The following is a 13670-nucleotide window of genomic DNA, read 5'->3' on the forward strand; positions in this document are numbered from 1 at the left end:
CTGTGCAATGTAATGCACACCAATAACAGCTCTACCATGAATTCTACTTTATTAAATGTATTACTTTGTAAATGTTGACACTGTCAGAGAGACTTATGTTTACTGAGATGATAGTGGGTGTTGCTGTTGGTGTGCAGAGCAGTATATTGAGGGTTGTTCAGAGTATTTTGACCCTCTGATGCATGTAAGTGGGGTTGACAAAATATCAGACACCTCAATATGATGCTCCTCACACCAACACCCACTACCACCTCAATAATAACCATAAAGAAGAATTATCTGCTTTCTTACAGTCAACAACATTTTAAAAGTAATAGGTTTAGTCTAATGAAGTGGCCAGGAGTGTACATGCCATATTCATGTGAACACAAGTAAGACAAATGCTTAATGTCTGAGTTTCAAAATGGCCCACGTAACTAGACAGATTTGTAACGTTATTTTTTTAACTAATGCACATTATGTCTTACTGTTTTTTTACAGATGGCAAAAGAAGGTGGATGCAGTATGGTGTGGAACTACTTCACCAAGGATGTCACTAATGAAGCAGTCTGTAATATTTGTGCAGCTTCTGTAAGCCAGGGATCAAGCAAGCAGAAAGCAAAAAACACAACCAACCTTTGGCAGCACCTTAAAGCTAAACATGATGACATGATGATAATGCCTTTTTGCACATCATATTTTTGATTTTTTGTTCAAATTGTTCATATGCTGCTTGTTCCACACAATTTCTGATAATAAAAGTATTTGAAAATAGTAAAATGTTCTCCCTTCAATTTTTATCTTTGTAACACGTGTTTGGAACTATATTTAAGCCATCCAAAGCAGGTATGTCGTCTTTTTTTTTAACTGAAAAATGAAAAAATTTAATCGGCCGATATATTGGTTATCGGATTTTTTAAATTCCTTAATATCGGCATCGGCCCCAAAAAATCCATATCGGTCGGGCCCTAGTGATTTCAGTTTCATTCTTATTATGAATCAGTTTCGGCTGGACCCAAATGCAGACACAAATACTGAGTGGCTGATAAAGATGAAGGATTTATTGAAGAATATGGTACTGCAAGGCTGAAGAGGCAGGGGGTTGGAAAGATGAGAAATGCAACATTGAGATAAAACTTGGAAAATAACTCTAGTATCAAAACTGGAACGGCCAAGAGAGCGGATGGTTACATGGTAACCTAGGTTCTCTGAGTGGAGAGACTATCTCTCCACCCTACATATTCCATATGTACGGGGACTGACCCCACTGGGGCAGCTGTTGTGGATTACTCTTTAAGACACATCACCTGTGGTGGCCACACACTGATTGGCAACCTATGGCTATATAAGCCCCACCTCTGTGTGGCCACGCCGGTTAACCTTGATTGGAACGTGTTTCAGAGCGGCTCATGGCTGGAGAGATAGTCTCTCCACTCAGAGAACCTAGGTTACCATGTAACCATCCGTTCTCTATCGTGTCAAGACTATCTCTCCACCCTACATATTCCATATGTACGGGGACTCTGTAAGACACACCGCGAAGAAACCAAGCAGATCATGCCGCCCCTGCGGGAGTACAAGCAGCAGACAAATTCGAATGAGACGTCACCGCCACCAGAGCCACCCATGTGCTCAAACCAAGGAACTATATACATTATGTACACCCCCCTGGCCTCGGCGCAAGACGCTACCGAGGCCCAGCCAGCCCTGCCAGACGCAAAAGCCAGCTGCAAAGGGGGGAACATCACCTAGCCCGCTAGGCTAGCCCAGAAAAAGAAAAGAAAAGATCACGCAGGGCCAATGTGCTCCTAAGAGCCCTGGCTGCGGATACTCAGTCATGTCCTACTGTACCACGCCCAAGACCCGCTCCGTGAACGGGGTGTTGGCTGCCACATTCATGCAGTAAAACCTAATAAAGGTGGACGGGGTCGACCAAGAGGCCGCCGTACAAATCTCAGACAGGGTGGCACCCCTCCACAAGGCCCAGGAGGTAGCCAGGCCCCGTGTGGAATGTGCACGCACCCCTGCCGGGGCAGGCTGACCTGCCGCCTTATACGCCTGTTGGATTGCCTCTACCACCCAATGGGACAGCCTGGACTTGGAGACTGGTCTCCCTAGACTGTTAGCCTTGTAACAGACAAAGAGCTGGTCTGTAGTCCTGGTGGCATGAGTCCGCTGAATGTACAGCTTTAAGGCCCTAACAGGGCACAATAGTGCCCCCCCCCCAGACCCAGCACCACCATCCTGAGGAGGGCTGAAAGGGTGCAGCTCCAGAGGCTGATTGCTATGGGGCGCAGACCAGACCTTAGGGTGAAATGCAGGATTTGGGCGCAGCACCACCCCAGTATCCCCAGGCAAAAACCGGCAGCATTCCTCATGCACTGAAAAGGCATGGAGCTCACCCACCCTTTTTGCCGACACAATAGCCAACAAGAATGCCGTCTTGAGGGAAAGCCATTTCAGCTCCACTGTTGCCAGTGGCTCGAATGGCCCGTGCCGCAAAGCTGACAGAACCAACTCTAAATCCCATGGGGGGACACTTGGCCTCCTGGAAGGGGGAGCAACCCGACGAGCCCCCCTAAGGAACTGAGTAACAAGGTCACAGCAGTCCCTTGTCAGTTTACGAGGCCCAACACGGGCAGCCTTTATGGCTGCCACCATCCCCCTCAAAGTTGAAGGAGACTTCCCCTCATCCAACATTTCCTGGAGGAACCGAAGGATATCAGGGGCCATGCAGGAGAGGGGATCCACCTGTCTTGTGGAACACCATGATCGAAAAACCCCCCAACGGTAGGAATAAGCAGCCCTGGTTGATGGAGCCCGGGCTCCCTGCAAAGTGCCAACCACCGACTGGGGAAACCCCATGGCTAGGAACTCGGCCCTCTCAGGGGCCAGGCCCAAAGCCTGAGACCCTGGGGAAACGGATGAAACAGAGTCCCCTGGGCCTGGGACAGGAGATCCCCTCGAATGGGTAGTTCCCATGGTTGTCCCTGAAGAAGGGGTGCAATCTCTGCAAACCAAACCATCTGGGGCCAGTTGGGGGCAACCAGGATGAGGTTCACATCCTCCACCCGGACTCTCTGTAGGAGGTGGTGCAGGAGGACAAAAGGAGGGAAGGCATACAGGAGGCCCTGTGGCCACTGATGTGCCATCGCATCTGTGCCCAAGGGAGGATTGTCCCTCCCCATGGAAAAAAAGAGGGGACAATGCGTGGTCTCCCTGGATGCAAAGAGGTCGGCCACGGCTGTGCCGAAGCGATCCCATATTTGGCTGACAACCTCTGGATGCAGCCGCCACTCTCCGGGGAGGGGTCCTCCCCTTGAGAGCCGATCTGCCGCAAGGTTCATCTGACCCGGCACATGTGTAGCCCTCAGGGACTTGGACCGAGGATGAGCCCATTCCAAGATTATCCGAGCCAGTCTGCAAAGGCGAGGGGAACCCAGGCCCCCTTGCCTGTTGATGTACGCTGCTGCTGCTGTACTGTCGGTTCTCACCAGCACATGGCGCCCCTGCAGCACTGGCAGGAAGTGCAGAAGACCCAGATGGACTGCTTTCAGCTCCAACACATTTATGTGCTGAGCTAACCAGGGTCCCTGCCAAAGGCCGCTGATGCCCTTGCCTTCGCGGACAGCCCCCCAGCCTACCAGGGACGCGTCTGATGACACTACCTGGCGACGCAACACGGGTCCTAAAGCCGTCCCCTGCGCCAAGTTGGTTGGCTCTTGCCACCAACGGAGAGATGCACGCAGTCTGCGTGTCACCAACACCCGAGCTTGCAGGTCCCTCTGTGGGCAAAGCCCAAGACCCAGGAGGCAACGCTGCACTGGGCGCATGTTCAGAAGAGCCAGAGGTATGACATGCACTGTGGCAGCCATCAACCCCAAGAGGCGGAGACACAGTCTCCAGGTCACCGTGGCCCCAAGCTGAAACTGGGATAAGCAAGCCCTGAGGGCGTCCCGTCTTGCAGGAGTCAAGGAAAGAGTCCCTGCTCTGGCATCCAACCACAAGCCCAGGAACTCGGTGGATTGTGTGGGATTGAGTCTGCTCTTTCTCTTGTTGAGACGCAGGCCTAGGTACTCTAAGTGCGGCAGGAGTCGAGTTACAGCTCTGCTGCACTGCTCCTCGGAGTAAGCACACACCAACCAGTCGTCGAGGTAATTGAGGATGCGAATACCCTCTCGACGCAAGGGTCCCAGTACCGCATCCATGCACCTTGTGAACGTGCGTGGGGCAAGTGATATGCCGAATGGGAGGACACAGAACTCGAATGTTCTGCCATTGAAGGCAAACCGGAGATAACGCCTGTGCCCTTCCCATATTGGGATCTGAAAATATGCATCCTCCAGGTCTATCTTGGCAAACCAATCGCCTTGGAGGACAGCTTGACGAACCCTCGGCACCGTCAACATCTTGCAACGTAGGGGCCTCAAAAACTTGTTCAGCCCCCTCAAATCCAAAATCGGCCTCAGCCTCCCGTCCTTCTTGGGAATGAGGAAGTACCGTGAATAAAACCCTGCCTGATGATTGTCCTGCATCACCTCCCTGATGGCTCTCTTTACTAAGAGAGTGTCGACCTCTGTCGCCAGAACCTCCCTGCGCTGGGGATCTGCCACCAGCGTGAAGGTGGCCGACTTTGTCAGAGGGGGTGGGTGCAGAAATTGCAATCGATAACCCTGTGTCATGGTGGATACCACCCAGGGGTCTGCCCCAAGAGTCTCCCAGGGAAGTTTGTGCTGGTCTGGGAGGCGAGGGGGGACAGGGACCCGGTAATTGTCAGGAAGAAGTAGATGGCCTGGGGGGCCCTTGGCCACGGCTCTGGCCACTTTGCTGACGGCGTCTAGCCCTACCACGCCGACTGGCTTCCAAATGGACCCTTAGGTCACTGGAAGCTGCAGAACCCAACTGTGGTGGTTTTGCCTGCGGGGCTGGCACAATGTGCTGGGTACGGCCCTGCCTAAGCATACCAGACATTTCCTTGGCACATTGGCGAGCTTCTTTAGCCTGCTGAAGCATTGCCTGGGCATCTGGTCCAAACATGGCAGATGGGACCACAGGCAGCCGGAGTAGACAGGCCCGGTCTTCCCCTTGGAGTCGTGACTGAGACAGCCAGAGGTGGCGCCTCACCATACAGAGCGAAGCCAAGGCCCTACCGGTCGCCACAGCCTGCTCCTTTATGAGTCTCACCAGAAGTGATGACACTTGCTGTACTTCAGCCGTTAGGCTAGAGTCGTCCATCAACTGACTGGCCAGCTGGCGTTGATATAAGGCTAAAATAGCCCCAGTATTAACCAACTGGCCCTGTACAGCCATGGCTCCATGCAGCTTATTGAGCATGGCATCCATCATCTTCGTATTTCTGCTAGGGCAACTTGGTGTCCCCAAGACTGACTTAGTGGGGGACATCAAGGCCCCCAGAGCCTGATCCATGGGAGGTGGAGGACCACAGCCAATCCTCTCTCTACCATGAACACCTGCCAGTCTTCTGCACAGGCCTGACCAACGATGGGCTTCCGCTGGCTTTGAAAACTGTTTCAAAACCAGGTCTTCCACATCAGGAAGCAGTGGTACAGAAAAAGGCCGTGACTGAGTTGCGTCCACATCATCAAACCGGGAGGCCCTCTGACCTTGGTCTACCGGCATGTCAATTCCTAATGCTTCAGCCGCCCGAGAAAGAAGCTGGTGATAGAGAGGAGAGGTCACTTCCTGCTCCTGCTCCCCTTCTACCTGCTTACCCTCTACACCCCCTTGAACCGGGAAGAGGTCTCCATCCTCTGCATTTACGGTCAAAACATCAACGTCCCCATCATCAGATGCATCTGACATGCCCCCCTTTCCTTCCCACATGGGGGCAGGGGCCTGGACAGTAGGCGGAGTTGCAACCGCAGTTACTGGAGAGGACATCGCCCTTAGCCTGACAGACATTGCAGAGGGATGAGGTGATTGTGCCACTGGGTCATCCAAAACCACCATTCTTGGTTTTTTGGATTTATGCAGCTGCTCAGTGATAACAGCTGGGCGTTTATCAGGGAAGACCCGAGCCCTAGCCTCCCTCACTCTAGCTGGCAGTATGAAACAATTCATACAGGAGGCGGGATCTTGACTGGCCATGCGTGCATGGTCCAGCCCTAAGCAATGCACACACTGGTCATGACCATCCTCCATAGGCATCTTAATGCCACAGCCCAAACAGGTATGTGATAGACTATCCATCCTATGCACCGGTGGCACTAATCGCCCCTCATACGTCACACACCAACACGGAAGTAAACCGGCGGAGGTGTGTGTGCTCCGTCTGTTTTTTTGTTTTTTTTTTCGTCGGAATTACCCGCAGCCAGATACGCCCGTGTCCTCCAACTTGGTCGGATTTACGAGCAGTTATTGGCAGTATGTGTCAAGCAGCGCTGCCGCCGACGCACACAAGCCACACCTGGCTGCTGTGATCAGCTGGGAAGCACGCTCCACGTTACCTCCGACGAGGTCGGATTTCACGGGAGACAATGGCAACCAGTGGAACGGTCAAACCGTTGTCACAAGCCGCCACGCTTTCACCAGCTTGGGCAAAGACAGTTTGCAGCTACCCAGAGAGGGGCCCGTAGACCAGCTCTCCCAACACAAAGTAAGTGGATTTTGCACACAATCTGTCACACACGCTATCCCTTAGAGAACACACACACAACTGCTTGCAGTGGAAATCAAGGAATCGGCGTGGCCACACAGAGGTGGGGCTTATATAGCCATAGGTTGCCAATCAGTGTGTGGCCACCACAGGTGATGTGTCTTAAAGAGTAATCCACAACAGCTGCCCCAGTGGGGTCAGTCCCCGTACATATGGAATATGTAGGGTGGAGAGATAGTCTTGACACGATAGAGAACATCTGCCACTGTAGCAGGCTGAACAATGTGGTGAAAGCAGGGCTTATTATACAGCTTTGTTGATAAGATGACTGCAGGCAGGTGAGGTGGTGAAGCAGGAGCCTAGGGAGACAGTTAGCCACGCCCATGCCACACACAGACACACACACACACACATACATACAGTATAAACCTCATTTTCGCCCGTCCTGCCTGACTGATTTCCTGCCTGACTAATAAACTTTTTAAAAAGGACCATACAAGTGATTTTATATCAAATGAAATATCTATAAAATGTACTGTATATACTTGAGGTTTCTGCTAATCTTTTGCAAAAGCAAGCATTTATATTTTCAGACTATTTTAGGACGACACGTATGATTTTTCCTGCCTTTTATCCAGCCAGTGGTTTCCATTCATTCCATGACAATAAGAAAATGAACTTTCAGCGACTTCAAACCTTCCTCACATCAGTATTCCATCACTGTAATGAAAATTGTCCAGATTATTTGTCCTAAAACTTGAAAAGAACTGCTCTTTACTGGATATTTCTCCTGGACTTCACTCAAAGAACCATTCAAATTAATAGTCCTTTTGCTTTTTTATTGAAATTGCAGGTGGATTTTACATCTTTAGCATTTCCATTGGTCTTTACTGTCTTTAGTCTTTAGTCTGTTTAGGTGAAAAACCTCACAGAAGAAAGAAAAAACATACAAAGACAATCAGTCAACCAAATAAACATTTCTCTAAACAGCCTTTTTTTTTCAACCTTTTACAAAAGATATGTACATTTTAAAGGTAACAAATTACTTTTCTTAGAAATGAATCATAGTTTAAACAACTAATTACTTTTGATGAAGTATTTATCTTGCTAATTTTTTAACCAATCAAATGTTTTTTAACTAACAGATCAGTTTTTAAAGAGTACACACTTCTCTAGTAAGTACATTTTAAACCAAGGTATTTTTAAACAATATACAGAACTTCAATTAATTCAACCATTTCATCTTTACTTATTTATATTTTAACTAATTTATATTTCATATCAAACAATTCGTTTTAACTAGTTAACTTAGTGTTTGAAAAAACATTTTTAGCAAACCTTTAAATTAAATACATCCATCAAAATAAATGAATCACTATTCTAATTCTTAACTGATTTAAACAATAAACAACTTTGCAACTCATTTACAAAGGAAAAGCACATTAAACTTAATGTTCATGTTACAGTCCAAATCTCCCAGGCGCTCTTGAACGCATCCAGCAAGCAGTGAAGCAGCTTTGCCAAATGACAATTCAAAATTTGAATGATATGGTTTGAAGTTTTTAGTACCCCTGCATGATAAATGATGTGATATCCTGCTACTACTACATTTGGCCAATAAAGTGATTATGAGTCTGATATTTTTATTTGTATTACAGTATACAAATCATTTTCACCCCCACCCAGTTTGAGCCAAAACCTCACTAGTCTAGTGGTGACTAAGAGAATTCTTCAACCAGAGGAGCTGGGATCACAGCATCCACCCTGCTGAAGTGCCCTTGAGCAGTTCACTGCATCCCTGCTGACAGAGACCATTTCTGTGAAGATCAAGTTCATATCGTACCGCTATACTGGGACGACCGAAGAACAGCAGCAGCAACTGTTTCTACAGCATGCTGGCCATCTCCAACAAGAACAAAGTCAACAGGATCACACACGCTGCCTCCAAAATCCTCCACTCCCCCACAGCAAATATCTCAGACATGACTGACAGAGCCATCACACACTTTGCACTCACAATAGTAAATGACCCATTGGACATTGGAGGGGGGTTACCTGTATGTTCCAGTGATGTACAGGCTGTGAAGACAAATTTCCTGTGGGACAATAAAGACTATATCTATCTATATATCATATTGTAGGGTTTCAGGTGGTGTCTCCTGCCCTCTAGTGGCCATGTTGGAGGCCCACAGTATTACCCACTTAGTATGGAATAGAAATAGTTATTTCCTGTTTTCTGTTGAGTGCTTTTACAGTACAAACCATTTTCAAGCATTGAGCACCAGTCAGAAATGAAACCATTTTAGAGTTCAGAAACGAGGCATTGATGTAACCACACAGCTTTTTTTTCCCCATTTGTCTTTATTTTGACAACTTGTTTTAATGTGAGAAACAGCGCTTCATTATTCACAAACTAAATAAAACATTCAGTGCATCTACAATGATCTGAAGTTAATAAAACATTTATATTTTTCCCCCAAGACATCTTTCAGCTACAGGCTACAGGCAAATTTAAGGTCATTTGGCAAAGTTTTGACATTACTGCAAAAGTAATTAGATTCTAATGAAAAAAAAAAAATTATTCAAATATAGGAACACACCACAGATGGTGGATATTAATGAGAATGAAATTTAATCCATGGAAAATAGAATCTGAACGACAGAAAAGTGTATACAATATCAGTGAACATGATACATTTTGATCTATGATGACAGTGAATCCTTTCTGGCAACTTACAAATTGTCTCTAATTTGTGTGATTGACAGGACAGATGATCAGAGGGTTCGAGTTTTTACCACCGTGATTAAGGTCAGGACTGAAGTATGGGTGGAGTTTCTCAGTGAAGCTGCAGCCGCTATAGGAGTAGATAAGAGCTGCAGCATCTACGTCATAAAAGGAGACCAGACCCTCCTCATAATCCACAAACACCCCCACCTTCTGAGGCTGAGACTTCAGAGAGAGACGGACAGGAGAGTCAGCAAGAGCTTTGTACTCGTTTTCATTCCTCAGCCATATGGTCCAGTAGCCATTCTTGGGGCTCAGAGAGATGTTTCCCTTCCTGTTGATCGACTCTCTGGCCACTCCTAAATCCCAGTCAGTCTTTCCTTTAACCTGAACCTCATAGTAAAATCTTCCTGAAGAGACGCTCTGCTTTCCTAAGACACAGGGGCAATGAGAAAATCTCTTTGGGTTGTCTGGGAGATTCTTCTTTACCTCACCATTATTTACTTGTTTCCCATCATCAGACAGAATGAGATAACTTTGTGCTGTATCAGGATCCAGAGTCACATCCACCTCAAAGTGCTGGACCCTCTTCAGCTCAAGATCAGCACACAGCTTCTTCATCTCTTTACTGAGCGTCTCCTCCAGCTGAGCCACAGCTCTCCTCACACTCCCCTCATATGATGAGCGATGGACTCTGACCTCTGTCCAGTTCTTGGTGTGTGGAGGAGCGCTGAGGGATGGGAGGCTTTGGAGGAGGTGGAGGTGGTCTTCAGTGTGTGAGAGCTGCTCCACCTCAGTGCTTCTCCTCATCAGCTCAGAGATTTCCTGTTGCAGCTCTTTGATGAAGCCTTCAGCCTGTTTCTCTGTTGTTTTCTGCTTCTCTTCAATCATGCCAATGAGCTCAGCCTGGCCTCTCTCAACAGACTGCATCAGAGCAGTGAAGACCCGCACACTGTCTGTTATCTCTCTGTCTGCATCTTCCCTGCTGAGCTCCACTGACCGCTTGATCTCCTGAATCGTCACTCGTCTCTTCTGGATCATTTGTTGAATTTCAGCCTCTGTCTTCCCCAGCTCAGCCTTCTTTCCTTCATATTCTTCTTTCAGAGGAACAATGTCATGTGACTTGTGGTCTGAAGCAGTGCAGAGCAGACATACACACATCTGGTCAGTCTTGCAGAAAAGCTCCAGTGGTTTATCGTGCTTCTTACACATCCTGCCTTCCATGTTCTCCACAGGATCGATCAGCTGATGTGATTTCAGGCCTGTGATCCTCTGATGAGGCTCCAGGTGAGTCTCACAGTAGGAGGCCAGACACACCAGGCAGGACTTCAGGGCCTTCAGTTTGGTCCCGGTGCAGACGTCACAGGGAACTTCTCCTGGTTTGGCACATGGTTGGTCTGAGCGGCTGCTGGCTTTCTTTTGAGACGACTTCCTGAACTGAGCAGCCATCTCAGATATGAAAGTGTTGACCCGCAGCTCAGGTCTTCTGTAGAAAACCTCTTTACACATGGGACACTGATACGGGATGTTAACATCCCAGTGCTGTGTGATGCAGGTTTTGCAGAAGTTGTGTCCACATGGTGTGCTGACTGGATCAGTGAACACATCCAGACAGATGGAGCACAGGAACTGATCTTCAGATAGCAGACAGCTGGCAGCAGACATTTCTACACGACACTGAAAATGATGAGTACAATGTTATGTTTTTTCTTAATTCTTAAATTTGCGTTTAACAAGATCAACACTAAATTGCTGGCCAATTGTATTGACAAGTGTCAGTGCAACGTGACGACACAGAAACACTGAATGTGACTGACACTCAATTACAGTGACTTCAGTTACTTCTTTACTTTTAAGCACATTAAATATTATGTACTGTACTCACCTGTTAATCTTACTCTGAAATATTGTTGTTAAAGTCTTGACAAATTTGTTTTCTTTGGAGAGACGAACGAAGGCTTTTCAACTGCATTAATGCTGCTGAATTTCTTTCCCTTGCCTTTCTGCAATGTGACGTTGAAAGAATCCTGTTTTTCCAGTGTAGCTCCGCCTCTCACTGCAAGTACATTGTGAATGTTTTGATGCCTAATTTAGTTTTGGCTGCGATTTCAGTCTCATACTTGTGAAGAATAAGTTTTGGCTGAACCTAAATGCAGACACAAATACTGAGCGACCATACAAATGATTTCACATTCAGTGTATTATCTGCAAAATGTATATACTTGAGGTTTTTGCTCCAATCCAATCCAATCCACTTTATTTATATAGCACAATTTTAACAAACACAAGGTTTTCCAAAGTGCTGCACAACAAGATAACATACAAGATAACACAATAGAAGCAGAATAAAAGGGTAAAATACACAATAGGATAACGCGATAAAATAAGATAAAATAAAATAAAATAAATCTGCTAATCTTTTCCCAAAGCAAGCATTTATATTTTCAGACTATTTTAGGATGACAGGTATGATTTTTCCTTCCTTTTATCTAGCCAGTGGTTTCCATTCATTCCACTACAATAAGAAAATGAACTTTGAACAAACAACATTTGGTAAGCGGGTATTAGACTTTGACCTCTCTACATCCAAGGTTTGGCAGTATCTACAACATAAGCATTTGTTAACAAGGGTCATTGGGTCACTCAGAAATATGGCCCATAACTGTGATATTCTCGCTGGTCTGACAATGAAATGGAACAGGTCATGAGGCTTCGTTTTACTATTCAAAGATTTGTAAGCAGGCCAATACAGCTCCTAATGCTTGAAAGAAAGCTTGGCAATGAGACCTGGGCCTTCCATTAAGTATACCAGAGTGGGAGGGGATTCGTGGAAACTCTAAGAAAATGTCACAGGATATTAAAATTAGGCTCAAACAATTCAAAATTCTCAACCGTTTTTACTGGTCACCCTCTCGGCTTCATAGACGAGGACTTAAAGACTCAGCGGTGTGCTGGAGGTGTCAGGCCCCAGAGTCAGAGGGCACTTTATTTCATGCCCTGTGGGAGCGCCCAATGATTCAAGACTTTTGGAAGCGGGCTCACCAACAAATCAGAGACATTTCTGAGGATAATTTTGAATTTGAACCACGGTTGTTCTGGGTGACCCTTTACAAGTTTTGCACTGCAATGCTTCCAACTGGATTTTGACTTGTATCATGCTGGGTAGACCTGGTTTTGATGAAAGGGTGGAAGATGTCAGGAAGTCCTTCTTTCCAGGACTGGCTGACTGAACTGGGTAAAGTAGCCTCCTATGAGCAAATGTTTTATAGAAGAATTGATAGATGGGAAAAATACACCAAAAAATGGGGGAAATATATTGTATATCTAAGCCTGCATAACAGAGATTAACACTGGCTTGAACTGCAGTACACCTGTAAACTGTAATATCATACTCATTGCACCGTTTTTTTAAAACATTATTATTATTATTATCATTATTATTATTGTTGTTGTTGTTATATTATTATTATTATTATTATTATGTTGGTATGTGCATATGTATATATATGTATATTTATATGCATATATTTGTATATGTGTGTATGCATATATATGTGTATATATATTTTGCTTGTTTTGTGTTCTTCCTTTTAGTGTCTGTACAGTGTTAAAAATGAAAACTTCAAAAAATATGAATAATAAAAAAAGAAAATGAACTTCCAGTGACTTCAAACCTTCCTCACATTTGTATTCCATCCTTGTGATAAAAATCATCCAGATTATTTGTCCTAAAATCAGCAGCACTGTTGTGTTTTGATGACTTGAAATTGGGAAAGGAAAAAAAAAACAAAACAAAACAAAAAAAACTCTTTCTCTACCAGGGAAAATAGTCCCAAGGGGAAACGTTTGCTTTACCCAGCCAGTTATCAGTTCCATGGTTTATGAATATTGATGACTTGGTTGGCCACAGAAGCAGAACATTATAAGGTGTTTTAAACAAAAATTACAAATTTGAAAATCAAGGGATTTTTCATGATATGCTGTAAAGTCTTGAGCACCTGTGCATGATTTTGCAAAATGATTTGTTGCAATGTAAAATGTGGGAACACTGTTGTTAATGGATGAAACATTCAAAATAACCGGTATGGTCCTTTAAGTCCATACTGAGGTCACCACCCTGAAGGTCGCAAGCACTACTTAACCTAGTTTAAAGAAAAGGAAAAAACATACATGCATACACACACTCTCCAAAGAGCTCGAGATCACACAGCCCACATACATGGTTGGCATCATATTGTGAAATTTCACACATGAAAGATGAAGAGCTACTAGCAGAAAAAAATACCTCTCAGATGATTCTGAGCTTTAACATCAAGCAGTGTCAGACAGAGGCCACCCCTTAAATTTGAT

At 45.8% G+C, this 13670-nt stretch overlaps 2 protein-coding genes across 3 annotated transcripts; both read right to left on the reverse strand.

The window, feature by feature from the left end:
* Positions 1 to 2804: 2804 nt before the first annotated feature.
* On the reverse strand, positions 2805 to 5880 carry LOC115355586 (uncharacterized). The gene is made up of 2 exons (XM_030046444.1): positions 4944 to 5880; positions 2805 to 4834 (listed from the first exon to the last, which is right to left on the reverse strand). Exons 1-2 carry the CDS (start codon positions 5878 to 5880, stop codon positions 2847 to 2849), a joined length of 2925 nt encoding a protein of 974 aa, XP_029902304.1. The 3' UTR covers positions 2805 to 2846.
* Positions 5881 to 9341: 3461 nt separating this feature from the next.
* LOC115355405 (E3 ubiquitin-protein ligase TRIM21-like) lies at positions 9342 to 11305 on the reverse strand. 2 transcript variants are annotated; one of them, XM_030046191.1, is made up of 2 exons: positions 11206 to 11305; positions 9342 to 10987 (listed from the first exon to the last, which is right to left on the reverse strand). In XM_030046191.1, the coding sequence occupies exon 2, from the start codon at positions 10983 to 10985 to the stop codon at positions 9342 to 9344; it is 1644 nt and encodes a 547-aa protein (XP_029902051.1). In that variant the 5' UTR covers positions 10986 to 10987; positions 11206 to 11305. The 2 variants fall into 2 exon arrangements, with proteins under 2 accessions (XP_029902051.1, XP_029902050.1); XM_030046190.1 differs by having other exon boundaries at positions 9342 to 10997.
* Between the last annotated feature and the right edge of the window lie 2365 nt (positions 11306 to 13670).

The sequence above is a fragment of the Myripristis murdjan genome, chromosome 23 (assembly GCF_902150065.1).
Source record: "Myripristis murdjan chromosome 23, fMyrMur1.1, whole genome shotgun sequence".
NCBI lineage: Eukaryota > Metazoa > Chordata > Actinopteri > Holocentriformes > Holocentridae > Myripristis > Myripristis murdjan.